This window comes from Phoca vitulina, unplaced genomic scaffold (genome assembly GCF_004348235.1).
Source record: "Phoca vitulina isolate PV1807 unplaced genomic scaffold, GSC_HSeal_1.0 scaffold1, whole genome shotgun sequence".
Taxonomy (NCBI): Eukaryota; Metazoa; Chordata; class Mammalia; order Carnivora; family Phocidae; genus Phoca; species Phoca vitulina.
Genome location: NW_022589704.1, coordinates 60,086,910 through 60,104,326, shown reverse-complemented (window position 1 = coordinate 60,104,326; position 17,417 = coordinate 60,086,910). Strand labels below are relative to the sequence as shown.

The following is a 17,417-nucleotide window of genomic DNA, read 5'->3' as shown; positions in this document are numbered from 1 at the left end:
TATATGGCTACTCTCAAAAAAGAAATATATATATGTACATTTGTATATTATGTAATGTATTATGTATATATGTACATATATATATTTTATGAAATATATAACATATAAAATATGTAAAATAAAAATATATAAAATAAATACATGTATATTTTTTTGAACCATAGAAATCTATTGAGAACAAAGCAGAAAGCTCCCTGTGTATAAAACTATATTCGAGAAAGGCATACTAAAATTACTGAAAGGTAGCAAAAATAATTAACAAGGAGAAGGTGGTAACAAAGAGAGAGATACTCTACATCAAGAGATTAGAGGATAAAAACTTTTAGCCTATAAAAGAGAAGCTGAAAGGGTTGTGACTAAAGGCTATAAAATCACTACACCCAGGCAAGAAGTCTACTCTTTGAATTTTGACCAAGGTAATATTAAGGCAAAAAAGTAAATAAAAAGAAACCATGTGTAATAAATCTCTATAAATTTTTATGTCATGGGTAGTAAAGGCAGAAAATATAAATAGATGAAAAAGCAGTTTGACCAAATGTGAGTGAAGGATTAGTATGTGGTGGTTCAAAGAAACTTGTGCCTGCCAAAATGTCCCTTCCTATGGTCCATCCCTGGATGGCTGGCATGGATCTGCTTCTCCTGTGAGGCGGTTGGAGTCACAGGTTTACTTCCTTAAACAGAGTTTGGGGTTAGATTTTTCTCTCTTAAGACTTTACCATCATTAATCATTTCCAGCTAACATCTCTCATCCCAGTCCTGTTCTGTGGGTTGGATTTCAGTTCCTAATTAATATTCTCCCTCAAGTATAAGCAGCCATTTTTGCTTTCTTTAGGAAACCAAAAAGCATTAAAAAAAAAAAAAAAAAGATGGCCGATAGAGTCATAAATAGTATGTGATAAGCTGTCAGTTCTTCTTGAAATGACTGGTGTTTTTCTGAGGTAAGAAAGTGGGTAGTTTTTGGGTTTCAGAACTGAACTTCATATATTTAGTCCTATCTGGAAACAGTGAACACACATGTCAGAAGCAGCAGTTGAGTACCTCTTTTGAATTTGGAGAAGTTCTAGTTTGCTGTCATAACAGAATTTCAGTAATACTTTGGCTGAGATCTACATAGACTTGGTCTGTCAGAATCAGTAGGATACTGTTGCAGTCTTCAGAATCTTGGGACTTTACTAGGCATGAAAGTAGAGACCCATTTCTACCTATGCTCTCATCCATTCATTCCTCTTTCTACATTTTAAAAATAAGTAATAGAATAGTTAAACTACAAATAGAAATAATCCTAACTGGATAACTGAATTTTGCCCCTCTTTTCCTCTGCCTTACCCATCTATTCCCTGAGACTTTTAAAATTGTGGACTATGAAGATGAGCTGGATTTGCTTTCCGTGGTAGCTGTTACCCAAATAGATGCTGAAGGAAAAGCTCACCTGGATTTCCACTGTAATGAATATGGAACTTTACTTAAAAGCATTCCACTAGTGGAGTCATGGGATGTGGTGAGTAGAGTCCATGGAATACAAAGTTGTAAGAATTTTCTTTGTAGGTGATATTTATTGGAACAGATGTTACTGTGTTCAAGTCAGTCCAGGGTCACCTATACCAGTGACCACATCAAAGAGGATATCCTCCTACAGGACAAAATGAGTACTTCTTAAGCCTTCCTTCCCTAGGAACTAGAGGATGCCTCCTTTCTAGAGGCCTTAAAGATGAAGTCTTATGTTTTATTCTGAGACATGCTGTCTATTTCCTTACCATAGTCTTTGGTTTTCTCACATTTTATAAGTTGGTAACATTTTTAAAAATAGAAGTATATGGTATTGAATCCCCCCAGTTATTTAATAGAGATGATATCTAAGCATTAGGGTTTCCAGGCACTCTCAGAAATATTTGTCTACTTTTTTGGTTATTATAGAATATAAAAACTATAAGGAAGAGTCGCTGTTATTTTACCCAATCCTTTTGTTTTATCAGTGGAGTACCGAAGAGGTTTAGCAACTTGACCACTGTCACACAGTGAAAGAGCAGTATAGGCAATAGAATCTGGGTGTTTCCGACTCTTACGACCAAGGCTCTTCTCATTTTCGACGTTTTGTGTAATGCTTTTCTTATAAGTAATCTGCATATTCATAAGTAATGAAAATAAACTATTTCTAGCAACTGTTTTGCTTCCAAGTATATATTTGAAGATCCCTAGCATAGGTGCTATGACATTTTAGTGACATAATTGTGAATATGGTTGTGTGAAGAGGAGATTTCATTTGACTATGTTTTCATTACAGACATATAGCCATGAAGTCTACTTTGACAGAGACTTGGTACTACACATAGAACAGAAACCAAGCAGGGTCTTCAGCTGCTATGTTTACCAGATGGTATGTGACCCTGCTGAAGAAGAAACAACAAACAGAAGTTGTGAAAAAGAGTGAGATAATTTTAAATTTTGAGATGTAACTTACAAGATTTTTAGCCACATACCCCCGCAGCTATGTTCAGTCCTCCTTTTTGTTATCTGCATAGAAAGTTCTCCAGTATTTTCTAGAAAAAGCTCTTGTGTTGACTTCAGATGGCTGTGACTTCTTTTTTAAATTCTTGCCATACAAGGGATGGTAAGGACTTCATTTTACGGATTTTTTAGAATGACATCCCAAGAAGTCTAACATTTTAGAGCTTTTAGCTTGGTGGTGATGCAAATATAAAGTGTTGGGGAGCACAAAAGACAAGTTATTTTCAATTGTTGGGAGAGGGTTATTGATGGAGAAGTATTTAACATGGTTCTTAAAGGATGGTATGGAATTTTGATAGGTAAGACTAGGCAGGAGAGACAAAAAGAAAGACGGAGAAGATACAGAAACAAATCCTCTATCCTCTATACCAAAGTTTGCCTAAGGGTGAGAAAAGAGACCTGTAATGTGAACGAATATTTTTGAGCCATAAATGTGTCATCACATTTTTTTAAATCACATATATGTATATATATGTTTTGTATTTATATATAGCATTAGGAATTGGCTCTAGTTCTCAGATTATCTTTTCTTCCATGGTTTTATTCTCTTGGCTTGGTGTTCCCATTGATTATTTATGTTTCTATCATAGACTAATGTAAAAGATTCCAAGCAAACTTTAAGTGAAATTTTTTTCTGATATGTAGCCTGTTCAGCTCTAAATGCATCTAAGAATGTTGTATTCATTTCACCATTCTATTTATTTGGTGAGTTTTCCAGTTCTGCTTAGGCAATATTTTCATACCTATGCAATAAGATAAAGGTATCCTGGATCCCACCAGTTCTGCTCCTTGTAGAAGAGTAGATAAAGCCTCAATTCCTACTGGCTTGGGAATTGACTGATTAGCTAGAAAAGGCTTTTCGCTCTATCTTAGTTGTGAAAGGAGTATTTTTTTCTTCTTTGTTAGGACCAATCTAAATATAATCCTTGAACTCAGATAATCAGTCTTCAGATTGTTAAATAAAAGCAACCTAAGGGAGAAAATTGTTTCTTTTTGCTTCCTGTTTGAGAAATCCAGTTGCTGCAATCCACATGTTCAGCACATTTCTCTGATTCAGCCTCAAAAGAATAGTAAAAATAGAAGGGGAGGAGACAGCAATAAAAATCATTGCTGATTCAAATTTAAGTTTAAAATATGGGATTCTAGCTTGGATAATTTACATTAAAATCATTCGGTTTTGGGGGGCACTTGGGTGGCTCAGTTGGTTAAGCATCCAATTCTTGATCTCAGCTCAGGTCTTGATCTCAGGGTCGTGAATTCAAGCCCCATGCTGGGCATGGAGCCTACTTAAAAAAAAAAAAATTAAAATCTTTCAGTTTTTCCTTCAGTTTTGGCTTGATCCCATATTAAGAATGATGTGAATTCTCTTTTCTGCCCTTGAAGTTTGCAGATAAATTTCAAGCTTATGATCAACAGAAGCTGAGGAGAAAAGGTGTTAACCTATTCCAGACATCAAGAAATTAGTAGCAGAGTCCATAAATTTAAAAGAAATAAAGGGAGCAACCCTAAAACTGTCTTTTGCGCAATATAAAAGAAGATTGCTAACGTTTTAGAATAAGGGAAAATATTTATATGTGGGCTAAAGATAAATCTTTCTGAATCTGATCCTAAGTGTAATAACCATTTGGGAAAGTAGAAGTGATTATTACCTCATGAGCAAGAGAATAAAACTATCTTCATGTATTAAATTCTAATACTTTTATATCTAATTGAAAAATCCATTCTTATTTTATGCATCTTTAATAGTACTATTTAATATAATACTTGAAGCTTTCAGAGCATTTTAGAGACATGATTGTGGTTACAGCAGTTGAATAGTTATGATGTGCTGGATATTGCCCCAAACTCCCAATTAGACACTAACTGATCTAAACAGTCATACCCAGTGAATTTACATCTTGAAAAACAAGTCTGGTAAGAGGTAATAGATTAAAAACACCAGAGAAAAGAAAGAAACCAGTGTTGTATGGGTTTCAAAGCAGAGGCAGTGTTATATAAAAGCAGAAAGCCTACTCTCCAAGAATGTTTCAGAAAAGGATGTCCTAAGATTTCAGTCATATCTGGTTTTTTATTTTTATTTATTTTTAATTTTTTTTAAAGATTTTATTTATTTATTTGAGAGAGAGAGCATGAGAGAGAGAGAGCATGAGCAGCAGGGGAGAGGCAGAGGGAGAGGGAGAAGCAGACTCCCCGCTGAGCAGGGAGCCCGACATGGGACTTGATCCAAGGACCCTGGGATCGTGACCTGAGCTGAAGGCAGCCGCTTAACCGACTGAGCCACCCAGGCACCCCAGTCCTATCTGGTTTTTTAAAAAAAGAAGTTTATTGAGTTTCCCCTTCTTCTTTAAGTCATTATCTTTTGATGAAATGATAGGAACTCATCTACTCAGAAAGGCACCTGAGAACTAGCTGAGATCCTTAGCTGCTTTTTAGGCTGGGGGCAGGTGTGAGTGGGTGGATAGACTACTAGTCTAGGTATGAACTGACCACTGAAAAACTTCTAATGTTTCACCACTGCCAAAATCAAACTAGACCAGGATCCACTGCAAATGAGCCAGGCAGGAAATGTACCTTAGTGTGAAAGACCATAGGGAGTTGTGGGCAGTGTAACAAACAGAAGGATTATGCCCCAACTAAAAGTACATGCTGCTCCTACATAGTTTCAGCCAATTGTAACATTATGTGGGAATGTGGGCTACATGATTAACAGGATGGTTGATAAACAGATGCCAAAAGGTAGAAGATAGTAAAGAATGTGGGGAATTTATGGATAACATACATGGCAGGAGACAGTACAGAATGCTTCTTGAACGAGTATGGGCTTGCCAGCTTCCCACAGGGGCTTTGCAGCTGTTCGTTCTGCCACCTGCCAGGCATGACACTGCCATTCTCTTGGGGTGGGGGGCGAGTGGCAGTTAATATCCTCCTGGCCCCACCTTAACCCCCACTGTCTGCCTGACTACTTTAGAGTCTTTAACTGTGTGCCCACCTACTTAACAAGCACTAGTGATAGGCACAAAACATTATGGGTAACATTTCTGAGTGTTTAATGCAAAACTGAGTGAAGAAGTATAGCTTCTTTCAGCAGGTCTAGATAATATGCTGATAAGAAGTGTATTTCTGCATTTCACTACTTGTGATTTTGTATTGTCACAGTATCAATGCAGCAAGGTTATCATTCTTTGACTTTCTAAAACATTTCTCAAACTTTGAGGGTTTTGAACTACCTAGTGAGGAGATGATGTTCTATTTAAACAAATTAAGGTTCTCCACATTCTTCTACCAATTGAATGTTTTGTTTCTTATATGTACTTTTTAAAAAAATGATAACTTACATTCATTGAGTGCTTTCTATCTACCAATCACTGTGATACATGTAAAATGAGTTGGCTCACTCAGCGTTCAGAATAATCATATGAAGTACGAACTACCATTATCCTTCCACATTTTGTAAATGAGGAAAGTGAGGCTTATAGAAGTTAATTTGCTCAAGGTCCTACAACTAATAAGTGCAGAGATAGGAAACATCCAGATTTGTTTGACACATTCTTACGCCAGATTTCCTCCAAAGCTCTCAAAAAGCAAATGATGTTATTTTATCTCATATATAGCATACTGATAATGATAATACTGGGTATAGGAAAATGCTTAATAAGTGTTTTTTAAATGATGATTGGGTATCCAAATTTTGGACAAAGTTGAATGAGATACAATTGGCCTATTCACATATATAACCTGATATAAAAGACGATTCTTCTATTCAGTGGTTAAAAGTAATTTTTTTTAAAGATGCAAAATATGGTACTCTCAGCCTGTTTGTGGGTGATAATAAACACCAGTATTAGTAATTACTCTTAAGGTAACTTGGCTTCCTTTTCAATACTTTTTATAGTTTCTTACCTTTCTTACCTGGTTTACGTATGTCATCTAACTTTAGAATTTCAGGGAAAATTCTGGGGCTAATTTCTGGTCCCTATGTTGCTATAGAACCTACCTCTATCTTACAGAAGGAATAATTTACTAGAGGCATAGGATGTATATTAGAAAGATAAGACCAGGGGTGCCTGGGTGGCTCAGTCGTTAAGCGTCTGCCTTCAGCTCAGGTCATGATCCCAGGGTCCTGGGATCAAGTCCCGCATCAGGCTCCCTGCTCAGTGGGGAAACTGCTTCTCCCTCTCCCTCTGCCTCTGCTTGTGTGCTCTCTCTCTCCTTCTCTGTCAAAAAAAAAAAAAAAAAAAAATCTTTAAAAAAAAAAAAAGAAAGGTAAGACCAACTGAGGGCTTTTCTCCATTTTATTATGAAAATTTTCAAACATACAGCAAAGGTGATGGAATTTTATAGTAGATACCCAATTACCAACTTCATGGATTCTAAATTTTACTCTTATGTGTTTTATTACTCATCTCTCCATGTTACTTTTATGATGCAGACATCAGTATACTTCCCCCTAATACTTCAACATGCGTATAAGTAAATAGAGTTTAATGTTTAGTTTTTAAAATTTTTGATGTACACTTAAACATGCAATGAAATGCACAAATGTTAAATGTAAACTTGCTAAGTTTTTGCAAATGCATTCATCTGTGTAACCCAAACACTTTTCGAAATTTAGAACACAACAATCATTCCAGAAAGTTTCCTCATGTTCCTTCCCAGTCAATCCCCACCCCACCTATCAAGTGTTATCTACTGTTCTGATTATTTTGCCTCACAGATTAAATCTGCCCATTCTAAAACGTTATATGAATGAAATCATACAAAGCATAATGCTTCCTTCAGTCAGCACGTTTTTGAGGTTAATTTGTGTCGCATGTACCAGTGATTTATTCCTTTTTATTGCTGAGTAGTCTTTTGTATGAATGTGTCAGTTTGTTTTTTTCCATTTTCCTGTTGATGGACGCCTGAGCTATTTCTGCTTTTTCCTTTTCTTTTCTTTCTTTTTCTTTTTCTTTTTTTGCTATTATGAATAAAGTGCTCTGAATGTCTTCTATACACTTTTCGTAAACATATGTCTTTATTCCTCCTGGGTAAAGATCTAAGGATGGAATTGTTGGATTCTAGAGTAGGTGTATGTTTAGTTTAATGAGCAACTACCAGACCTTTTTTCCAAAGGATTGTACCAATTTACATGCCTGCGACAATGTATGAAACTTCCAGTTACTCCACATTTTCTCCAGTGCTTGTGGTTGTTAGTCTTTTTTATTTTAGCATTTATGGTGGGTGTAAAAATCTTTCCTAGTTGTTACTTAGATTGTTTCTACTTGCCCCTAACAGCCCTCTTGTCAGGTTACCCTCTTCATCTTTTTTAACCCCAGCTCCACCAAGGAACTGCTGAAAATATTTTTTCTTTGTGATAATAATTAAGATAACTCAAAACGCAGCCTGAATTATTCTTTCTCAAACATGGACTACATTGTCACCAAGGAACCCTGTTTCCTTTAGTGGAAACTAACAGAGAACAAACCTGGGTTGCTAATGGTACATATTAGACTGTTCCACATGACTACTGGAGCTGGACAGGATGACACCAGAGCAGAGGCTCCGTAAAACATTGTAATAAAAGCAGAAAATTACCTTTTCCTTTAAAGATTAGGAGTTCATGTTATTTGTAAATCAGATGAATTTTTTTTAAAGATTTATTTATTTGAGAGAGAGAGTGCATGCATGTGCGCAAGAGGGTATTCAGGGGGGCGGGATGGAGCAGAGGGAGGGAATCCTCAAGCAGACTCCACACTGAGCATGGAGACATGGGCTCAATCCCAGGACCCTGAGATCATGACCTGAGCTGAAACCAAGAGCCAGATGCTTAACTGATTGAGCCACTTACGCGCCCCAATCAGATGAATTTTTGCTATAATATGAAACCATATTAATATTAAACAAGCTTTAACCTTTCCCCAATAACTATATTGGATCTCAATGTGGTTTTAATTTATATTTCCTTATTAACTAATGATGATAAGCACATTTGTGTGTGTGTTTATATACCATGTGTAAATTTTATTTGATTTTATTATTTTATTTTTTAGTTGTAAAAACTGTGTTCATCCTACAAAAACTATGTGCTGTGTTTTGGGAGGGTGGGGAACTGTAGCACAGATCTCCTCTAAACTGATAATGTGTAAATTTTAAATTTTCTTAACAGATTTTTTTGAAGTATAATGGACATAAAATAAACTGCACATATTTAAATTGTACCATTTGGTAGTTTTGACATGTATACACCCATGAAACCATCACCACAATTAAGATATTAAACACATCCATCACCCCAAAACGTTTCCTCTTGATTCTCTGTAATACCCCTTGCTTCTCTTTCCTGTCTTCCCAAAGCAGCCACTAATCTGTTTGTTGCTTTAGATTAGATTGCATTTTCTAGAATTTTATATAAATGGAGTCACACAGTAAGTACTCTTTTTTTATTTCTGGCTTCTTTCACTCAGTATAGTTATTTTGAGATCCATCTGTATTACATGTTTCAGAGTTCATTCCTTTTTATTGCTTAATAGTACTCCATTGTGTGGTTATAACCCATTTACCTGCTGCTGTACATTTGGGTAGTTTCCGATTTTTGGCTACTACAAACAAAGCTGGTATGAACATGTGGTACAAATTCTTTGTATGGACATATGCTTTATTTCTGTTGGAAAATACCAAGGAGGAAATGGCTGGATCATATGTTAAATATATGCTTAAATTTTTTTTAAGATTTTATTTATTTATTTGCGAGAGAGAGTGTGCACGAGCAGAGGTAAGGTCAGGGGGAGAAGGAGAGGCAGAGAATCTGAAGCAGACTCCGCGATTAGCACGGAGCCCAGCGCAGGGCTCAATCCCATGACCCATGTGATCATGACATGAACCAAAACCAAAAGTCAGACACTTAACCAACTGAGCCACCCAGGCGCCCCTATGCTTAACTTTTTAAGAAGCTTCCAAACTGGGGCACCTGGGTGGCTCAGTCATTCAGCGTCTGCCTTCAGCTCAGGTCATGATCCCAGGGTCCTGGGATTGAGCCCCGCATTGTGCTCCCTGCTCCACGGGGAGCCTGCTTCTCCTTCTCCCACTCCCCCTGCTTGTGTTCCTTCTCTCGCTGTGTCTTTCTCTGTCAAATAAATAAATAAATAAATAAGAAGCTTCCAAACTGTTTTTCCAAAATGGCTATGCCATTTTATTTTCTCTTCATCCCATCATCAGTATATGAGAGTTCCAGGTGCTCCATATCCTTGCGAACACTTGTTATGGTCAGTGTTTTTAATTTTAAACATTTAGTTTAGGTCTTACATTTAGGTCTATAATCTACTTTTTGTTTATTTTTGTATATGGTGCAAGATACGGATCAAAGTTCTTTTTTCCTATATGGATATCCAATGCATAGGGGATAGAATTCCGTCTTTGACCATTAAGTATGATATTAACTGTAGGTTGTTAATAGATGCTCCTTATCAATTTGAAGTTCCCTACTATTACTAGTTTTCTGAGGTTTTTATTGGATATACATGTTGGAGTCTGTCGAATAATCATTCTGCATCTCTTGAGATGATCATATGGTTTTTAGTCTGTTAATATGATAAGTTACGTTGATTGACTTTTTTAATGTTAAACCAATCTTGAGTTCTTGGGATAAATCCACTTGATACCTCTAAATTTCTTTTCTTTTTTTTTTTTTTTAAGATTTTACTTATTCACTTGACAGAGAGAAAGAGAGCACAATCAGGGGGAGCGGCAGGCAGAGGGTGAGGGAGAAGCAGGCTCCTCACTGAGCAGGGACCCGGATGCGGGACTCGATCCCAGGACCCCGGGATCATGACCTGAGCCGAAGCCAGATGCTCAATGACTGAGCCACTCAGGCGCCGTCATACCTCTAAATTTCTACTCATATTTTAAGTCAGACAGTTTCTGCATTTCCACTTTTTCACATGTGTCATTTCTGCAATAATAAATTCATAAAATTTACCATTACATTTGTACTCTGGTACACGTTGATCCTTTCAAGATAATTATATTTAGATGACTTTCTTCCTTTACAAATAATTTCCAGACATTTCTGGACCCTTTGCCAAATATTTCATTCTCATGTAAACAGAATTTAGCAAGTTAGGCCTTAGAACCTTGGAGAAGCTCTGGGCATGTTGCCAGCCTCTCTGTGTCTTCTCACAGCCCAGAGAGTTCATGCGCTAAATAAAATTATATCTGCAGTAGAAAAGTCAGTTTATACCTGCTGTGACCCCAGGGAATGCTTTGAATCCGTTTTAGTCCAGTACACTTTGAAACCTTGGACTGCTGCGGAAGTGATGTAACTTAACTGAATTCATAAAGATGACAACCAGTGGAATGAGTCATATGGAGGACACTCTACCTACTCAGGTAATATGCATCCATAAATTGATCTCTCAAATGAAATTTTCAAAAGAAAATGATTTATCAATAAATTCTTTATCAAAGTTTTAAGGCTCAATTGAAGATTTTTAATTTTCTTTTAGGAGGGCCCAAGTAGACAATCATTTCTGAAGCCTGTTTTGAACACCATTTTTTCTTTGAAAAATCACAAACTCCAAGGGCACAGCTTTTCAAGCTTTATCTATAAGAGTAATAAGACTGGTTTAAGTATGTTAAAAGAATTAAAATTTAAAAGCCATTCTAGGGGTGCCTGGGTGGCTCAGATGGTTAAGCGTCTGCCTTCAGCCCAGGTCATGATCCTGGGGTCCTGGGATCGAGCCCCGCATCGGGCTCCCTGCTCAGCGGGAAGCCTGCTTCTCCCTCTACCTCTCTCCCTGCTCATGCTCTCTCTCTCTCTCTCTCTCTCTCTCTATATATATATATATATATATCTGTGTCTTGAATGAATAAATAAAATCTTTAAAAAAAAGCCATTCTAACACTTAATTTTCCTATCTGTAATCTGTCTTTCTCTCTTTAGAGAACAAAGTCAGTGAGAGTTAAAGCATTTCCAGCTCCAACCTCTCCCACATCTAAAACCTCAGTTATTACACAGTATCTGCTTGAAGATATGCTGACTGACACTGTATCGTTAACTTAAAGAGGTCCTTGAGACCACTACCACATCTTTTTTTTTTAATTTTTTTTATTAACATATAATATATTACTTGTTCCAGGGGTACAGATCTGTGATTCATCAGTCTTACACAATTCACAGTGCTCACCATAGTACATACCCTCCCCAATGTCCATCACCCAGCCACCCCATCCCTCCCGCCACCCCACCCCCCACTCCAGCAACCCTTAGTGTGTTTCCTGAGATTAAGAGTCTCCTAAGGTTTGTCTCCCTCTCTGGTTTTGTCTTGTTTCATTTTTCCTTCCTTTCCCCTATGATCCTCTGTCTTGTTTCTCAAATTTCTCATATCAGTGAGATCATATGATACTTGTCTTTCTCTGATTGACTTATTTCGCTTAGCATAATACCCTCTAGTTCCATCCACATTGTTGCAAATGGCAGGATTTCATTTTTTTTTAAAGATTTTATTTATTCATGAGAGACAGAGAGGCAGAGAGGGAGAAGCAGGCTTCCCAAGGAGCAGGGAGCCTAATGTGGGACCCAATCCCAGGACTCTGGGATCATGACCTGAGCCGAAGGCAGACACCCAACCATCTGAGCCACCCAGGTGCTCCAAGATTTCATTTTTTTGATGGCTGCATAATATTCTATTGTATATATATACCACATCTTCTTTATCCATTCATCTGTTGATGGACATCTAGGCTCTTTCCATAGTTTGGCTATTGTGGACATTGCTGCTGTAAACATTGGGGTACATGTGCCCATTCGGATCACTACGTTTGTATCTTTGGGGTAAATACCCAGTAGTGCAATTGCTGGGTCATAGGGTGAGACCACTACCACATCTAATATAAAGTCCCAAATGTCACTTTTCTAGAGTTTGTCTTGGTTTCCCTTACCAGCTGGACTTGTGATCCAGTGGTTTCCATTTCAGCTTCTGCCAGAAAGTTTTGGTTGCCTCTGCCACTTTGGCTAGAGTTAGAGTGATCTTATCATTTATCGTGCATATACAGACCCTTTTTTTTTTATTTATTTAAATTCAAGTTAGCTAACATATGGTGTATTATTAATTTGGGGACAGAATTTAGTGATTCATCAGTTGCATAAACACCCAGTGCTCATTACATCAAATGCCCTCCTTAATGCCCATCACCCTATTACCTCATCTCCCCAACCCCTCCCCTCGAGCAACCTTCAGTTGATTTTCTATAGTTAAGAGTCTCTTATGGTTTGTCTCCCTCTCTGTTTTTATCTTATTTTATTTTTTCTTCCCTTCCCTTATGTTCATGAGCTTTTGTTTCTTAAATTCCACATATGAGTGAAATCGTACGGTATTTGTCTTTCTCTGACTTATTTTGCTTAGCATAATACACTCTAGTTCCATCCATGTCATTGCAAATAGCAGGGTTTTGTTCTTTTTGATGGCTGAGTAATATTCCTCTGTGTGTGTGTGTGTGTGTGTGTGTGTGTGTGTGTGTGTACGTACCACATCTTCTTTCTCCATTCATCCATTGATGAACATCTGGTCTCTTTCCATAGTTTGGCTATTGTGGACATTGCTGCTATAAATATTGGGGTGCATGTGCCCCTTCAAATCACTATTTTTGTATCCTTTGGATAAATACCTACTAGTGCTATTGCTGGGTTATAGGGGAGTTCTGTTTTTAACTTTTTGAGGAACATCCATACTGTTCTCCAGAGTGGCTGCACCAGTCTGCATTCCCACCAACAGTGTAAGAGAGTTCCCCTTTCTCCACATCCTCACCAACATCTGTCCTTTCCTAAGTTGTTAATTTTAGTCATTCTGACCAGTGTGAGGTGGTATCTCATTGTGGTTTTGATTTGTATTTCCCTGATGCTCAGTGATGTTGAGCATTTTTTCATGTGTCTATTAGCCATTTGTATGTCTTCTCTGGAGAAATGTCTGTTCATGTCTTCTGCCCATTTCTTGACTGGGTTTTTTGTTTTTCAGGCATTGAGTTTGATAAGTTCCTTATATGTTTTGGATACTAGCCCTTTATCTGATAAGACATTTGCAAATATCTTCTCCCGTTCTGTAGGTTGCCTTTTAGTCTCGTTGATTGTTTCCTTGGCTGTGTGAAAGCTTTTTATCCTGATGAAGTCCCAATAGTTCATTTTTGCTTTTGTTTTCCTTGCCTCTGGAGACATGTCTAGCAAGAAGTTGCTGTGGCGAAGGTCAAAGAAGTTGCTGCCTGTGTTCTCCTCTAGGATTTTGATGGATTCCTGTCTCACATTTAGGTCTTTCATCCATTTTGAGTCTATTTTTGTGTATGGTATAAGAAAGTGGTCCAGTTTCATTCTTCTGCATGGGGCTGTCCAATTTTCCCAACACCATTTGTTGAAGAGACTGTCTTTTTTTCCATTGGATATTCTTTCCTGCTTTGTCAAAGATTGTTGACCATAAGAGTTGAGGGTCCATTTCTGAGTTCTCTATTCTGTTCCATTGACTTATATGTCTGTTTTTGTGCCAGTACCGTACTGTCTTGAGGATTAGCTTTGTAATACAGCTTGAAGTCTACAACTGTGATGCCTCCAGCTTTGGTTTTCTTTTTCAACATTCCTTTGGCTGTTTGGGGTCTTTTCTGGTTCCATGCAAATTTTAGAATTGTTTGTACCAGCTCTGTGAAAAATGCTGGTGTTATTTTGATAGGGATTGCATTAAATGTGTAGATTGCTTTGGGTAATGTAGACATTTTCACAATATTTGTTCTTCCAATCCATGAGCATGGAACGTTTTTCCATTTCTTTGTGTCTTCCTTAATTTCTTTCATAAATGTTCTATAGTTTTCAGAGTACAGATCTTTTACTACTTTGGTTAGGTTTATTCCTAGGTATCTTATGGTTTTGGGTACAATTGTAAACAGGATTGATTCCTTGATTTCTCTTTCTGCTGCTTCATTGTTGGTGTATAGAAATGTAACAGACTTCTGTGCATTGATTTTGTATCCTGCAACTTTGCTGAGTTCCTCTATCAGTTTTAGCAAATTTTTGGTAGAGTCTTTTGGGTTTTCTACATAGAGTATCATGTCGTATACAGACACTTTTGAGAGTGAAAGGAAACATTACTAATCATTATACCTGGACCACTAAGTGCAACTAAATGCTTAATCTCATGGACCAGCCTCTGAGAAGCCACATAAAGTACACCTCAGGACAGTATGGCAGGGATAGGTTAGGGAGAAAGGGGGAAGAATTTACCCCCAGCTCTAATCTGCCACTCTTCAAAGGTTCAAACGTAACTCTCCTGAATTTCCAAATTGCACAAGGCAGAATTCACTTTGACATCAAGCGGCAGGAAGCAGGGGGACCTCAGCAACATGACGTGAATTGAGGTCTGAGCATTGGCAGGTTGTGCGGGCATGAAGTTTATAGAGTCCACACAGAACAGTGTTGGTAGCAGTCGCTGGAACAAGAGAGGGGTAAGGCCAAGAGAATCTGAATTTGTGCAGGATGTCTGATAAAAGGGAGAATTGGCAAAAACTTGAAAGGAATTGTATTTCTTCCCATGTGTCTGAGTTCTGGTCTGCTTTATATCCAGGGAGTATGGCTTATGCCAGAAAGATGGCAGAGGGCACTAATCAACAAACTCAAACCTAAAGAAAAAGGCCTTGGCCTTATATCAAAGATAGTTAAATGAATGTACCCTTCTATGTTTTAAGTTGGAATAAAATGTTTACAGATTATATGTATCTTTATATAATGGTTTACTTTTTAATTAACTGTTTAAATTAACTGTCCAACCTTCTTCAATAACATCAGATAATAGAGTTTCTTTATTTTTTTAAAAAGATTAAGCCTTATTGATTTTTTAAATAATTCTTTGATTTTAATAGTGGGGGGATATTGATTTTTTTATGACAGCTTTATTGGCTGTAATTCACATACTATAAAGTTCACCTTTTCAAAGTGTAGAATTCAGGGATTTTTAGTATAGTCACAAAGTTGTGCAGTCATCAGCACTATCAAATTTCTAGAATATTTTCATCATCCCAGAGAGAAACCCTGTGTACATTAATAGTCATTCCCATTTCCCTCCCCACCAACCCCTGGTGACCACTAATCTGCTCTATACATTTGCCTGTTTCTGCATATTTCATATAAATGGAATTATGCAAAATGTGGCCTTTTGTGTCTGGTTTCTTTCAGCATAATGTTTTCAAAATTTAATCCATGCTGTAGCATGTATCAGTATCTCATTCCTTTTTATAGCCAGGTAATATTCCATTGTGTAAATGTAACACATTTTGCTTATTGTTGATGGACATCAGGTTGATTCCAATTTTTAGCTATTATCAGTGATGCTGCTATAAACATTTGTATACACATTTTTTTTTAAAGATTTTGTTTATTTATTTGACAGAGAGAGACAGCGAGAGGGGAGTGGGAGAGAGAGAAGCAGGCCCTCCACTGAGCAGGGAGCCCGACGTGGGACCCAATCCCAGGACCCCAGGATCATGACCTGAGCCGAAGGCAGACGCTTAATGACTGAGCCACGCAGGCGCCCCTGTATGCACATTTTTCTACAGATACATGATTTCAATTCTAGGTAAATACCTAGGAGTGGAATTAGTGGATCACATGGTAGTTCTATGTTTAACTTTTTGAGGAACTGCCAAACTATTTTTCAGAGCAACTGTACCATGTTGTATTCCCAACAGCAGTGTATGTGAGGTCCAATTCCTCCACATCCTTGCCAATGTTTGTTACTTTCTATTATTTATTATAACAATGCTAGTGGGTATGAGGTGGTATTTCATTATAGTTTTGACTTTTATTTCCCTCATGACTAATGATGTTGAGCGTCTTTTCATGTACTTATTGGCCATTTGTATATCTTTGGAGAGATATGTACTCAAATCCTTTACCCAATTTTAATAGGATTATCTTTTTATTGTTGAGTTATAAGATCTCTTTATATATTTATATATTTCTTAAAATATTCTAGATACAAGTCCCTTATCAGATAATGTGATTTGCAAATATTTTCTCTCATTCCATGGGTTATTTTTCTCTTTCCTAATGGTGTCCTTTGAAGCACGGAAGTTTTTAATTTTGATGAAGTCAAATTTTTTATCTATTTTTTCTTTTATTGCTTGTGCTCTTGATGTCGTATCTAAGAAACAATTGCCTAGATCTAAGGTCATAAAAATGTACTGTTATGTTTTCTTCTAAGAGTTTTTGGTTAGCTTCTATGTTTAAGTTGATTATTTCAATCTATAATCCTGAAATGAATGAAATTTAATGTTAACACTACTTATTTTCTTTCTCCTTATTCCTGTTATGCAGGAAAACAAGTGGTAGTTAGATTTCTAAGTTTATTCACAAATGCGAGGCTTGGGACTGCCCTGGGAAGAGTAAGCATGAGGGCTGAGGGATGTTGCTGGGAGCCCATTCCCAGTAGGAGCTGGTGAGAGAAACAAGCACCAGCCCCTGGCCTCACTTAGAGCTGGAAGAATAAGAATTCATCTACTCCTAAGAGGAAGTGTGAGAGAAACACAAAGATACTGCCAAGATACCAGTCCAGGCCCACTAACAGGGATTATTTCTTCCACAATTCTTAATGTTTCAGGTAGATGTGGTTTTCACATGCTCCTACAATGAATATACATTCCATGATCAAGTGAAATTAATACCTGTTATTTCATAAATATTGACAGCAAAATAGTGACTGTGTTATAAGCTTATATGGCTTTCTGAGCAATTATTAACTTTTTCTATCTCAGAATCTTAGAATTTTAACAGTGTGCTATGATAAATACCTCTTACCCATTTTGAACTTAATAGACTACACAGAAGTATCTAAGAATGCTTTTGAGTCATTGCAAGGACAGCCCTGCTAACAACTACTAACACATTTAGACACAGTAACCTCTGT

At 37.1% G+C, this 17,417-nt stretch overlaps 1 protein-coding gene across 1 annotated transcript in view; it reads left to right on the top strand.

Annotated features, from left to right (window-relative positions):
- Positions 1-3,692, top strand: part of DCAF17 (DDB1 and CUL4 associated factor 17) — a 36,075-nt gene extending 32,383 nt beyond the window's left edge. Inside the window, exons 13-14 of the mRNA XM_032408272.1 lie at positions 1,343-1,498; positions 2,282-3,692. Coding sequence (XP_032264163.1) covers positions 1,343-1,498; positions 2,282-2,428 — 303 coding nt within the window. The 3' untranslated portion in view covers positions 2,429-3,692. The remainder of the gene's footprint in view (positions 1-1,342; positions 1,499-2,281) is intronic.
- The last annotated feature ends 13,725 nt before the right edge of the window (positions 3,693-17,417 follow it).